General features: G+C 33.3%; 1 protein-coding gene across 1 annotated transcript in view; it reads left to right on the plus strand.

Moving 5' to 3' along the window:
- FNBP1L (formin binding protein 1 like) overlaps positions 1-14,473 on the plus strand; it is a 108,909-nt gene extending 94,436 nt beyond the window's left edge. Inside the window, exons 11-17 of the mRNA XM_044672003.1 lie at positions 2,083-2,097; positions 4,844-4,953; positions 6,272-6,404; positions 7,623-7,717; positions 9,306-9,454; positions 10,532-10,690; positions 12,202-14,473. Coding sequence (XP_044527938.1) covers positions 2,083-2,097; positions 4,844-4,953; positions 6,272-6,404; positions 7,623-7,717; positions 9,306-9,454; positions 10,532-10,690; positions 12,202-12,209 — 669 coding nt within the window. The 3' untranslated portion in view covers positions 12,210-14,473. The remainder of the gene's footprint in view (positions 1-2,082; positions 2,098-4,843; positions 4,954-6,271; positions 6,405-7,622; positions 7,718-9,305; positions 9,455-10,531; positions 10,691-12,201) is intronic.
- Positions 14,474-14,950: the final 477 nt, after the last annotated feature.

Consider the following 14,950-nt stretch of genomic DNA (forward strand, 5'->3'; position numbering starts at 1 on the left):
ATAAGGCATCTCAGACCTTGTACAGTTTTTTTTTCAATCTGGTCTTCAATAGAAAATTTTTGTAGTCATCTTCCTCTATTTCCATGATGTTTACTTTTTTTTATTTAGTAAGACCAGAACAGCAAGTAGAAAGTGTAAAAACAAAATGGTTCTGTACAAAGTACTTTTGTCTTGTTTATGAAACATCATTTACTTATCTCAAAATCAGTAACTATGACTTAATGCAGCTGTATCTGCTGCACCCAGATTAGTGAAACATGAACTACTAAATATGTATTAACTTTCTGTTATCCTAAATTTTCTTCTAAAGGTTAGCAAGATAGCCATCACAGAACCAATGTGCATAAGTTATTCATGTATTCATTTTGCAACCATTTCTAAATACCAATTATATGCCAAAAACCATGATTTAATTAAAAAGGAAACCTTTGCCTAAAATTGTCATGTAAGATAATTACATGAGATATATTGCATGCTTTCCTTTTCTTATGATTTTATTCTAGGAACATTTTAAGAAGACTGTGACAATTGAAATATATTATTTTAGCAATGCTTCTTGCATCCCCATGAATTATTACCAGCCACGTCATAACAAATATAGAATATTTCTTCACTTCCATCTCTAGCACTCTCAAAAATGTCCTAAACATTTTACCTAGGTTTATTTGAAAGGGCCGTAATAGCAAATGTCATTCTCTGTTACAGTCATAAACATTTACACATTTGATCAATTCATCAAAGATAAATGGGTAGATATTTTTGTCAGATACTTGTTAAAATTCGTCCATAGATTAACATAACATTTCAATTTTTTTCCTTTTAAATTTAGGATTTAGAAAATATAAATCATTAAAAAATAAAATTTCATTTCTCTGCAAATTCTTAATACTTAAAGATCACTAATAAATGAAGATAATTAACTTTGGAAAAATCTCTTCTATTTAATGTATAATAAGACCTTTTAATGGGGGCAACTAAGTGGTTCAGTGGATTGAGGGCCAGACCTAGAGATGAGAAGTAGGTCCTGGTTTCAAATTTGGCTTCAGAGATTTCCTAGCTGTGTGACCTTGGGCAAGTTACTTAACCCCCATTGCCTAGCCCTTTCCATTCTTCCACCTTGGAACCAATATATAGTATCAATTCTAAGATGGAAAGTAAGTGGTTTTTGTTTTGTTTTGTTTTTAAGATTTCTCATTTAGTCAGAATACCATTAGTATAGATAGTAGCAATTTCAACTTCCCACTGATTGATCTATTGGTATATAATATTGCAGAGTTACACTGTATGGGCATTTTAAATAAAATATAGAGACTTTTCACAATGATGGCACTTCTACTTAGGGAAATGAACATAGGGTCAGACTATGCGATTTAGTTTTTTTTTTTCCCCCAAAGTAGCTTTTATTTTCCCAAAATTGGAAAATTATTTTGTTTACATTTATCAGTGTTATGAATAAGGCATATAAACTTCATTTTAAAATGAAATCCCTGAAAATGAGGGCATATTTTCAAAAGAAAAATTGTAACTTTTTTTGGTGTTCATATCAAAACAGATATATTGAATATTTCTTCATTTATATATTGTTTGCATATATTCCCCTCCATATTTGCCATATTTTTAAAGTTAAAAATTAAGGTTATTGGTGAATTTTTAAATGCTAATTCAATTTTGCTGCCTTTGCGTTGCAAAAATCAGGATTTGGTCGGGAGGCATTTTTATGATCCTAACATATCTTTGCACATTTTTGAATACCATTATATCATGTAAAGGAATTCTTTACAGAAAATAAGTGCTTACAATTAATAGGCTGATGTGAGCAAATTATCTTTAATCTTGAATTTTAATTAGTTAAAATCATAAAATATCTGCCCATTGTCAATGTGTGTATGCTTCTACTGTCAGTCATTTATTTTCTGAAAGTGTGCTTAAAATTGTTTTCCTGGAAAATTTGTTCAGATCATAAAACAGTGTGATTTGCTTTTAATTTTGTGAAGAATATACATCTCTAGATTATTACATCTCATGTTATAGTTGCATGTAATAATTTGCCATTTCTTTCTATTTTCAAATTGAACTATTCAGTGGTCGGTGAAGATGGTAAGCCTTATGTGCTGTGTATTACTATTAAGTAATCTCTTAAAGTCATTTATATTTAAGTGATTAAAAATAAGTTGTAAACTATATCTCACATTGTCAACTTGTATCTGTTTTTCTTGTTATGATTTAATTCACATTCCATGTAACCTGATGTTGCTCACTTACTACTCAATGCTTTTAAGAATAGGAGACTAATAACTCTAAGACTAAATTAATTGGTCACTTAATAGTTTGGGGTGGATTTCATGTTCTTTTGGAGAAGAAAACAATTGTGATTACACTGTACATATACTTATTGTGAACTTTAAAAAAAGTTTCATGAAGAAGAAAAGCTAGCAGAACTAAAAAGAGTACTTTTTATTTAGTAATTTTGCTGAACCATAAAGCATTCATTTTTGATTTGAAATTCACACATTTCAAGAGTCAGATTTTCTAAGCAAAAAGAATTCTACTCAACTCATTTTGGAAATTTTGTGCTAGCTCTTTAATCTGAATGGAAGGAAGATACAATTAATTTTTACTTGAATGATTTATAATTGACTTTAGAATGTCTCTTCCTGCATACCTGAATTTGAAAATTGACTTAGAACAAAATAATAGAGCTATACTTTGAATGTGATTTGGAAGCTGAGCATTTTCTCAATGTTGAGGAATAAACCATACCCTCAGACTTGATTTGCCCTCTCTTGAAGCCTTCCTAGACAGGGGAGAGATGCTTAAATGTTTCAGATGACTTCTACTTCTTTGCCTACAATAAAGCTATAAACTGAGTTGATGGTAATGGTCAGTGAAAGAGATGAGAAAAAACAATTTCCTAAAATGTGGGTTTGGAAATAAAATTTGGTAAGGAGTAAATGAACATTTGAATAAGATGTATAGGAAATAGAAAATGAACTTTGTTAAGAAAAAGAACTTTTCTCTAATTTAAAAATTAAATAATATTTTGAAAGGCTTACTTATGAAAGCAGCCACCACCCTAGTATTTCAAAACCTGAGACTAAAATTAATATAACAACTGACATTGATTATTAAGTGGTAAAGTTAAAAGAAACTCTTGTGAGCAATGCCAGCATTCATTTACTTTTAAATAGTGTTTTGAGTAGGTGTATCTTTATCATATCTTTATCATTGTTCCTAGCATGTGGTTATGTAAAAATATGATATCAATAAAGATTGATTATATTAATATGGTCAAGAGTCATTTGTGACCTGACAATCTTTTACATTCATTTCTCCTAAGAAAGTACACTGAGGCCACTAAGAAAAATTTTTAAATGTTTTTTGCAATAGTTTGATTTTGCATTAATTTGGAAACCATATTGAAGTAGAGCTTATCATCAAAATCTATGTTTTCGTTTTTGTAGACAGATGCAACAAAGAACATATAGATCTGGTGCATAATCAGTCCCTTAATATGCATATAATTGACCTGTGCAGAATGTCCAAATATGCATTTCACCAAGGGCATGCATATTCCAATAAGTTTATAAAATGGATCTTGTATAATTATTCAGTCATCATTTTGAAAATATATGATTCATTAGAAAGGAAATGTAATCTAATAAGAACTATCAAGATTTGAAAAATAAGTGCTATGAAATCTTTTAAGTAGTTGAATAAATAATGTGAAAACAGAACCAATAATTTCTTAGTTATGTCAGTTATTTTAAATGGTCTTTAATATAGCTGAAAAATTATAGTAATAATAAACATATTTTACTTAAACTGGAAACTTTACCTGAATTTTATTATTTGATGCAAATCCTTATTTTGGAAATCATTGCCACCCCCTGCCCCAATCCTAAAATAAGAATTATCAATACTATCCTTACTAAAGAGCTTTGAGTTAGACTTCTGTTGGTTGGGCAAATTAGGTATTTTATTGGTCTCACAACAAAGTCCAATGACAAATATTTGTTAAAGACCAACTTTGTGAAGAATGTTGCAAGGGGAAATAAAAAGTATAGATAATGCATGACTTCTACTCTCATGAGCCTTTTAACTTACTATTGTTATTGCCCAAAGGAATATTGCATATAACAATAGTGTATTTACTTTTTACTTGCTTAAGAAGCAGTTCAATTTTGCAGTTATCAGATCTTCTTTGATCATAAGAAATAGGTAAATCTGCCTATCCACAAAACAAACAGGTATTAAAATGGTTCACATGTTGGACAGCTTGAGTTTTTAGTGCAAGGTAAGTAATTTCACTGTTTTAATATTTCCTCTATTCCTATTTTCAGTTGACATCTTTACTTAACTAGTATGACATTGGGTTTAACATGGAAATGTGATTTTACTATAAACAGATCTTTTTGTAAATCAGAAATGTCATGTTTCCATTTTGTTGGTGATGTAAGAAGGTATATCTAATTATTTTAATGCAACTCAGTCTGGAAGTTAAACTTTGTGTAAATTTAAAATGGCTTGTCATTGCAAGTTTCTTTCTTCTGCTGCTTTTCTGTTTCATGTTGCAAAGAATGACTAGATTAAAATTTTCCCTTAATATGTGTAGTTCTAGTTTGCATAAAAATTTTAAATTTATTTTCTGTTTTGTTGTATTTTAGGTTCATTTGTTCCAAATTTTGTCTTGAAAATTTTTTGTTGTATTTTTTTTATGCTCGTTTTAAAAGAAATGCCTTTTCTCCTGGTATCAGACAAGTGTGTTGGTAACTGCAGGTATGCTTAGAGTTAGATGTACTCTCCAGAAAATGTATTTAGCGATGACACAGTCTCTTTATTTCAGGGTCCAACACTAGAAGATTTCAGTCATCTGCCTCCAGAACAGAGACGTAAAAAATTACAGCAACGGATTGATGAACTTAACAGAGAACTACAAAAAGAATCAGACCAAAAGTATTGTTTGTTAAATTATGCAATATCATTAATTTCAGAATCTGTTTTGAATGAACATTGTTAGATATGACATGAGAAATTATCAGTGCCTCTTTTCTAATCAGTAGTTTCTTGAATATAATTATTTTGAGAACAGAACATGCCCTCAAACTTTGTAATAAATCAAGCAGTAGTGCTGTTGATCTATCCATTTGGGAGGTTGCTATATCATGGGTTTTATAAAAAAGGTTTACATTTTTATTTTTTCAGATTAAGTGGAAAATAATTTGCTCCATTTTAAGAATGGATTCATTAAAACAATAGTCTTGACTTCAGAGCATAAATATAAATGTCAGGTGATCTGAGGATATATAAATCTTCTCCCTACGCTCCAATTTTTTTTTTTTATTTGCTTTTTAGTTTTAAAATGAAAGTAAAAAATGATAAACTATACCCAAATCTGCTGAGATCGAACCAGGGAAAATAGTTATAAACCACAGTTTATAGTGTTTTCAGTTTTATGCTAGCATATAAATTAAGATTTTTCTTAGGGAATAATTCTTGATATTGAGATGTAATACTGAGTATGTGGAATGAAACTTGTAGATAAATGTTAGGTGTACTGCAAGCTTTCTAAAAGTCATAGTTGAAATTAACTATTATGGCATTTTCTTTTGAAGCCAGAAACAATTGTTCTCTAGAAAATTATAGAATATTTGAAAAAATTCAGTTTATTTCAGTTCTCCAGGAAATTTACCACAAAAATTCACAGTATAAATTGTTAATGAATTAAAAAAGAAAATGAGGTATCATTTATGAATATCACCTAAAAATAATTAGAACTATGTTCTTAATTTTGTTCTGCACCAAAACCCCTATCCTTACTCAAATAAACACTGGAATTTAACAAACAATGTCACTAGCTTATTAATTATTAATAAATTTATGGAGATGATCATAAAGCTAAAAATAATTCACAGGCTATTTATGAAGACACAGATGGACCATTTAATCCAGAAGAGACCTAAAGAATGGGGTATCATCCTTGATTCACTGAAATGAAATCAGTTTATACATATTTGCATTTTTAAAAATGAGAATTCTACCGTTTATTTACACTTTCAAAAAGAATTTTTAAAAATGGTTGAACCTATCTTTATAATTTATTTTATAGAGGATAGGCTTTTAATGAAAAAAATTTAAGCATTTGACTTTAAATTAAGAGTTATGATTATGTTTGTGATCAGGTTGTATATGAGTCTAAACTAAGTTCCATTTGGGAATCTTTGAAAGTGTAAATATCATTAGTTTTTTTGTATCTGTTTCTATTGTGTTGCAGAGAAGCACTCAACAAAATGAAAGATGTGTATGAGAAAAATCCACAAATGGGGGATCCATGCAGTTTGCAGCCCAAACTAGCTGAGACGATGAATAACATTGACCGGCTACGTATGGAAATACATAAGAATGAGGTGAATCTATTATGTTGTTTTCATAAAATGTAAATTATCGCGTCACAGAATGTTTTCACCATAAATTTTCCAAATTACTTAAGCCAGTCGAAAATATGTATATGACTAAAAAGGTTTTATTATAATATGTAATCATTGAAATGAACCTTTTAATGAAAAGTTGTTTTAATAATTATAGCATTACATCATGTACTCACTCACTCTCTACCTCCCTCTCTATTCCATGTGCCTCAGGCACCGTGCTAACTGGTTTTCAATATTATCTCAATTGATTCTCACAACTCAAGAGGATAAGGGGCTATTATCATTCCCATTTATTCTGATGAGGAAACTGAGGCAGACATCTGATTAAGTCACTTGCCCAGGTTCACACACCTAATAAGTGTCCAAGGCTGGACTTGAACTCAAGTCTTCCTATTTTTTAGGCCCAGCTTTCTATCCACTGCACTACCTTCTTGCTTTTAGTCAAGGTTTATTAATATTTTAAATACACAAAGGTATGGGGATGGTGTTTAGTGTTTTAAAAAAAATTGTTTTTTTTAGATTTCTCAAGAGGAAAAGACATCCTTGGTGTACCATTTGCTAGTTGTTTGAACTTGAATAAATCACTGAACTTCTGTCGAGCTTAGTTCTCATCTGTAAAACAGAGATGATAATGTAGTCCTTTAAGACGTACATCAAATCATGTAGTTACCTGATTTGATACTAAAATGATGTCGACATTTATGTAACCTCATTGCCTCTTTTTCACAACATTGTTTTGATGATTTAGTGGTATATTCTGTCAAAGTCCTTCATTAAATTGCAAAACCTTATGCAAAGTGGTGTTATTACTGATGATATTTGATATGACTTATGTAAAGAATTGTCCTTGAAACCCAGAAGACTTGGGTTCAAGTCTTGTCTCTTACCCAGGCTGTCTCTTCTGTGTGGCAAAGTCTCTTCACTTTTCAGTGTTTCACATACCTTTTAACACTTAATTTAGAGACAAGTTATCAGTCTACAGTACTAGTTTCCAGAGCCAGAGGTTCTCTACACTGATGAAACATAGGTCAGGCCCAAAATAATGTTAATATGAAGAGCTCAATTAGGATCCTGTTTTTCTCTCATGGGATCAAATAATTAAGAAGTTACTTAGGTATATTTCAGCCTTTCTAGTCTTTTGAGGTTTTTTTCATGATGCTTGTTCACTTCCCTTGTGTTCATTTTCCTCTGAAGGCCTGGCTTTCTGAAGTGGAAGGTAAAACAGGTGGGAGAGGAGACAGAAGACACAGCAGTGACATAAATCATCTGGTCACACAAGGAAGAGAAAGGTCATTATTTAATTTCATAAAAACTTTCTCCATAATGTTTTAAGCTTTGAATCTTTTCTCCCTTTACCTTTTCCCCAGAATTCCTAATAATAATTCATCTGGAATTTTTTTTCCTGAACTGACCACCTTAGCTGATCAAATAAATGACATTCAGAGTGCTTTTGTCTTCTGTAGCTTTTCTTGGAAGATAGTTCTTCCTTGTTCTAAGAAAGTAAATTTGGGGAATTTTGTTTTAGAATTGATGAAGAATATTGAATTTGTTTTATCATATTATTATCTACTTGCTAGTGAAACATTTAAGTCAATTCCCAAGACTTTAAATATCCAGAGCATGGAGAAAGAAAAATTCTTTTCAGATTTGGAGTCATAGAATTCCCAGGCATGACTGCGTCATGCTCCAAGTATTAATCAAATGACAAATAAACGAAGAGTGGTCTTGGTGAAAATTCTCTGAAAAAGTAAAGTTAGGTAGGAATGAGCCTGTCCAGTAAGGATATTATTGTGGTTCTACATTTTCCAGCATATCATGCAACTGGACAAATTTCCAAGTTATTTGAGGGTACTTTTCCCCTAAAGGTATCAAACTATGATTTCATCATGAAGGAGGGTCAAGAGAAAACCTACGAATAGGTTTTCTTATCCTCTAGGTAAAATTCAAAATCATGAGAATCCCCAGACCATGTAAAGATCTGTCTTCCTAGACCTGCCAAAAACATTGATTTGTAAGAACCTAATCCCGCCAACTGGCCTAATCAGCATGAATCTTTTGACAAAATATACTTGGAAATCTAAACCTTTTTTAGACATTGTGGTAATGCATTTAAAAGTAAAAAAATAATTACCTTTTTAAAATATTTGATTTATTCACCATGATGAGTTGACTGGTCTTTTATTTTTTTCATTTTCCTTTTAGTGCTTTACCTTTTGTTGTGTCATAGACCGCTTTAACAATCAAATTAAGCCTATGAATCCTATCTCGAAATATTTTTAAATGCATAAAATAAAGTGCATGATACAAAAAGAACCCAATTATGTTAATATTTATTTTAAAAAATTTTTTTAAATTTTTTTATTTAAAAAAATATTTATTTAAAAAAAATTTTTTTTAAGTTCAAAGGCCCTAAGGTTAAGAAATAACTTCTCCCCATCCACCCCCAGTCTAGGAGTTTCAGTTGAAACCTTTTATCCTGAGTAATTTGTATTGTATTATGTGTGTGTGTGTGTGTATACATATATATATATTTAACCCTTACCTTCCATCTTAGAATCAATGCTGTGTATTGGTTCTAAGGCAAAAGAGTGGTAAGGGCTAAGCAATGAGAGTTAAGTGACTTGCCCAGGGTCACACAGCTAGGAAGTGTCTGTGAGGACATATTTGAATCCACGACCTCCCATCTCTGGACCTGGCTCTCAATCTACTGAGCCACCTATTTTATATATTTTTGAGAAAATAAGTTTTCCTTTGGAGGTTCGAGATTGGTATTTAACACATAACATGATCCTGGGGAAATTCTTGATGTCATTTTTTTAGAAAACTAGTTTGCATATGAAAGACTTGATAAGATTCATTTTCATTTGTCTTATATAGCCCTGAGGGAAGTTACACAGATGATGCCAACCAGGAAGTCCGAGGACCACCACAACAGCATAATCATCCTAATGAGTTTGATGATGAATTTGAAGATGATGATCCTTTACCTGCTATTGGACACTGTAAAGCTATTTATCCATTTGATGGTATGATTGATTCGATGTATTATATTTGAAGAAATTGGTCATTTTTAGTTTAATCAACTTGTACAGTTATATGAACCATTTGCTAAATTAAATTACCAGAGCATAATAATTTTAATACCGTGACTCTTTAATTATTTTTATTTTTTTTTTTTGTGGTTGTTTTTTTTTTTTTTTTTGCATAGTGAGCATTTTCTTTTTCCTATGTGATGAAGTTGAAGTTTGTTAACTCTCAGGACAATATAAAATATGAGTGGGTAGTCAGTTCCAGGTCATGTGTAAAATCTAACCAATTCTTCACATGCTGGTAGCTGACTCCACTCTCATGTCTTTGATTCCTTTGCATTTTTGCTCCAAGATGAAGAGAGATGGCATAGCTGGAAACTATGGCCACACCCTTGTCTCCCTACTTGATGTTTAAGAGAAAAAGTTAGCAAGGATGAAGAAGTAAGGCTTGGTGGCAGGGGTTTCAGACCATTCTGCCCTTCTCCTTTTTACCTAGAGGGCTAGAAAGGTAGAGTGTATCCTTTTCTCATCCTACCAAGTTAAAATCTTGCTCTAATGTAAAGTTGAAAGTCTTAGCTACTTTAAGACTTAAAAGAATGTTCAGATCCCCTTTGTTCCCAGTGGCCTATCCTGAAAGTATGAGTAATTAATGACAGCAGCAAGAATATGATCTACTTCCCAGCCTCCATATAGCAGGTAGGGATGCTAAGAGGATGGAGGAATTAGCCAACTCATCAGGGTGATAACAGACAAGATACCTTGTTACAGATATTCCTGCTGTCAACATCAGTGTCTGTACCTTCATTTCCCTTTCTGTCCCTTCATCAGTTTTCTTTTAACTCTTCCCTTGATCTCTCTAGGTACTCTTCCCCAGACACCATTCAGTATCTTGACAAACCAGGAGCAATTTGACTCAAAAATGGAAAAATAGGACTTGATAAATCAGAAATCTTTATAACAGTTTCACAAATACTTAGTTTTTTTCATATTGAGGACTATTCCTATGTTGCAAATATTAATCTGGAGGATCATGTAGCATAAATCATGCCTAAGCTCCAACAACTCTTTTCTCAGGGCACAATGAAGGCACTCTGGCCATGAAAGAAGGTGAGGTCCTCTACATTATTGAGGAAGACAAAGGAGATGGATGGACAAGAGCTCGAAGGCAGAATGGAGAAGAAGGCTATGTGCCAACATCTTACATTGATGTAACTCTAGAGAAAAACAGTAAAGGTGCAGTAACTTATATCTAAACTCTAACCAAGCAGCTTCGTGCTGTATGTTCCCCAGGAAAGAGAACTCGACATACACATTCAATGAGATGAAAAATGTTAGGAAACATTTCGTAAGGTTTATTGTTCACCATGTGAGCTTAGCTCAGGCTTAATGATTCATTAAGGGTTGTGAATATTGTGGAAGGAAAATGTTCTTTTATGTTTATTTCCCAATTTGAACAAAATTCATTTGGGGTTTAATCACTGCTTGTTGCCCTTATGTCCTGTATAAATCTACTTGAAAGATTTGTGGCTTTCCACTTGACAAGTCATAGCATCTTATCCATTGAGAAGGTACTTAAACAATAAAACCTTTTACTTTACTTGCTTCAGAAAACAGATAATATACAATAGCTATGAGAATTCCAAAAAGGCAAATTCAGAAAACTAGTAATAATCCCTCTTAAGCAGTGTAACTTAAAGTGACAGTTAACCCAAATGAAAATTCACTAATAGCTAATGAATTCGGCCAAAGAAAAACTTTGCTCACTTTCCTCTTTGTTTTATAAATATTTTGTAACAATCTTCTAAAGATGGAAATATGTTGTTTTAAAGAAAAATATTGCCTACATGGGTAGTGTCTTTAAAATTTTGCAAAGTAATTTGACCTAGTCATTTTGTGTGTTTGTAAATTGTGTGTTTCCTAAACAGGAATTTTCTGAATTTTTCTGAATTTCAAGTGATTTTCAGTAATGTATATATTTATATATTCATCTTCTCCTTGCATTGCTCATCTTGAAAATACTTTTTGGAGAGTATTTCCTTTTTTTTTAAAAGCCCTTACCCTCTGTCTTAGTGCCAGTTCTAAGGCAGAATAGTGGCAAGGGCTAGGCAATTGAAGTTAAATGACTTGCCCAGGGTCACACAGCTGGGAAGTAAGTGTCTGAGGCCCTATTTGAACCCAATTCTTTGGATTCCAGGCCTGGTACTCTATCTATTGTGTTACCAAGATGCCTCAGCGAGTATTTCTTTTAATGGGTTATAACATCTTAACATCTAAGAGTACGTAAGTAGTAAGGCACAGGTTTTAAATAAATTAGGATTGGATTTTTTGGAATGCAAATGTGTTCAGTACTTTGTATTAAAAATTTAACGATGTCAGAAAACTGAAAACAGTACTCTGCTGACTGGCTTCTGACTTAATCACAATAAATATGCATGTATGGTCTCCCCAAAAAGGCATTCCTTATTCTTATTCAAAGATGACACGTTATTTTCAATTCTGATCAGATATTTCAGAATTTCATCAGTGTGGAAAGGCTCTTTGGATGGAGCTAGTTCTTTGCAGAGCAAATGAAGTAAGGCAGCTGGGAAGGGGACCGTGCCGTGGTCCTCATGGAACAAAGCTTATGAAGGACTTCAGGCTTTGGGATTTGCTAGTTTGGGACAGGCACTAAACTGAACACCTCCTTCTGTCTTTCCAAAGGTCTTCAGTAATTCTGTTCTTTTCTTTTTCCTCCTGGACTGCAGGTTCCTGAAGAGGGTTTCTGAGAAAATGGGCGAGATGTGGAAGGAGGTTACATGCAGCTGCTCTTTGGGGGGAGGGTAGTAGAGTTGGCAGGCTTAAAGGGAAAGAGAGAAAAAAGCAAATTGCATGAGTGCATGCAGGCATATTTTTTTTTTTCACTAACCTCATTTCCATGCATTGTTTTTTTAAAAATCGTGATATTACAAATTCTCACAGTTCTGCTTCAGAATTCTCTTTTAGAAAAAGGCCCAAACAACCTTTGCCACCTTTTCCCATTTGTTTTACTTTTTCTGTTCAAGTCACAAAACTGCAGTGATGGTTTCCCATTTGTTTCACTCACTACAGTTGTCCCAGTAGGACTGTCTTCATCCAGACCCTGTTTTAATTGGCTGTTAGTTAGACCCATGCCATTTGTCAGTGTCTGCCTGTGCCACCTCCAGGCTCGCCTAACATCCTGTTGCATGTCTAGAATGACTGGACTAGATTTGTGTCAGGCATGTCCTTTATAACCTCTTGTTTTCAATGCTTGTGTTTTGTTTTACATTTGTAATGAAAACCACTGTTTTGTGAAATCTCTCCAGCACTAATGTTTCCATCCCAGTGTTCATGTATGCTGCTATAATGTTCCCATTCATTGCAACCATCGTCACATTCCAGTTTTGACATTCTGAAGAAGTGGTCTGTGGACCCTTGGTGATTAGAAAAAGAAAACATCTCTGCTGTAGCCTACAACATAGTCAAAAGAACTCTGAAATGTGATACATCTCCAGCACCTCATTCTGAGAAGAACCTATAGTGAGCACTGAAATCCTGGCAAAGTAACACATAAGATACTCACCATCGCAAGACAAATGACTCTTTTCAAAAGTCAGCTGCTTGCCGTTCAAATACTGCCTTAAACTAGAGTGCCTAAATCTGTTGATTGCCAACACTACCACTACAGTATCCCACAAGGGCTTGGTGTGACCTCCTGTAACTCTCCCCAGTGCTGCTGCAGCTGCAGAAGGAGCCGTGGTAGGTGGCTTCTAGAGCGCTTCTACATTTGATGGTGCATCTCTTCACATTTATGCATCAAAACTAAAGACATGTATCTGTCCATTTTACTTTACTAAATGTTTTTAATAGAATTTGTATGGAATCTCTCTCCCTACCCTCCCCAATTGTCTTTTAATTTGGGGTAATGAAGCTACCACTTATTTACTATAATGATAGTCTGTCCCCAAGTGATGCTTTCATTTTGAACCAGTTTAAATTTGAGTGGAACTTTGTAATGATCTATGTGCACTTTTCCTTGTAAGATGGCAATTTCAGTCTGTTTATACGTGTAAATAGAGTTGTCCACAGTGGCCCTATTGCTCATATGGTCTTGCCTCCCAATTGTGATTCTGTTAATGGCGTGCATTATACCTGATTTACTAGAATAGTGAAGTAGGGGAAGGGAAATACTTGTACCACTCATGCTTCATTAAATCAGTTCTTTGCTGTTTGAGGGAGAAAGAGAATGTGAAATGGTCTGTGCTTCATTGGATTTTAAGCAATATTTTAGAAGCCTTGTGACTCCTTTTAAAAGACTTTTATTTCCAGTGTTATTTGACTTGTACTACCAGTAAAACTAAAGCTGAGTGACGATTGTGTGGAAGCTGATTCCTTTATTAAAATGAATATGCCACTATTACACAGCTGACCGTGTATTACCTTTGGGGCTATGAAGCTATCGAGTTTAGATTTTGGATATTGTATACAGGGTTATTTATATTATGTGACATTACTCAATACTGACAAACTACAAAATGTAGTTTTTAAAATCGAGTGCTTTTTTTTTTTCTTTTCATTTTAAAGGTTAGCAGTGGGAAGGAAATGTGATCTGGCTGTTTGTCTTTTGTATGAGGCCTGGAGTTCTTGTGTTTGCCTGGCTAGCAGCCAACAGGTCAAAGTTTAAGGCTTCCTTGTAAGGACTAACTGTTCTTTTCAAGCTACTGTTTGTTTTTGTAAAAGCAGGATTTGCTTCCGCTGGGGACAAGTCCCTTCGTGTGGGATAGTGCAACCTGTATATGGGTTATTACATATAGGAAAGACATTTTTACTTGCACAGCTAGTTAAAATCATTCTGAAAATTGGAACATGTGAGTTGTCTTAAAGAGATCTTCAATTTTTTCAGTGATTTTTATGCCTTTTGTGTACATGTTGATTTCTTAATGGTAAATGCTTTGTTTAAAATAGTGTTCTCTGTTGAGAATATTTTCATGGAATAAAAAATCTTTTCATGGTCGGTCAGCTGTAGTGTGATGTCTCTTTTTCCTCTCTTTAAATAGGAATCCTATATGAATGAATGGTTTAGGTAAGTGACTTGACATTCATGTGCAGGATGCAATATGGTATAGCAAAACCATCACTGAAGGCAGAAAGAAGACTTTGGTTCAGAACCTACTTCTTGGGCTTACTTATGTCTCTTAACCTTCAGCTATAAGTTTCCTCATCTGTAAATTGAAGGGGTTGGATTAAGCCTACTCTGTGATCAGGCTTTATTCTAGGTCTATAATGATTCTTTGATCAAGTCTTTGATGGTGGAGTGTTGGATTTCCCCCCACCTCCCATCTTGCAGATTTAAGTCATAGGAAAGTATCCCAAATAAGGAGAGTTAGAGGGCTTCCAAAACCCCCTCCCCAACTTTTAGCTTTCTTCCAAGTTTACCCCCCAATTTTTTTTTCCTAAAAATGGAATTTAGAGAGGCTTTTCTATAAGTTTTGGGAT

Source organism: Gracilinanus agilis, chromosome 4, assembly GCF_016433145.1.
Source record: "Gracilinanus agilis isolate LMUSP501 chromosome 4, AgileGrace, whole genome shotgun sequence".
NCBI classification, from domain to species: Eukaryota; Metazoa; Chordata; class Mammalia; order Didelphimorphia; family Didelphidae; genus Gracilinanus; species Gracilinanus agilis.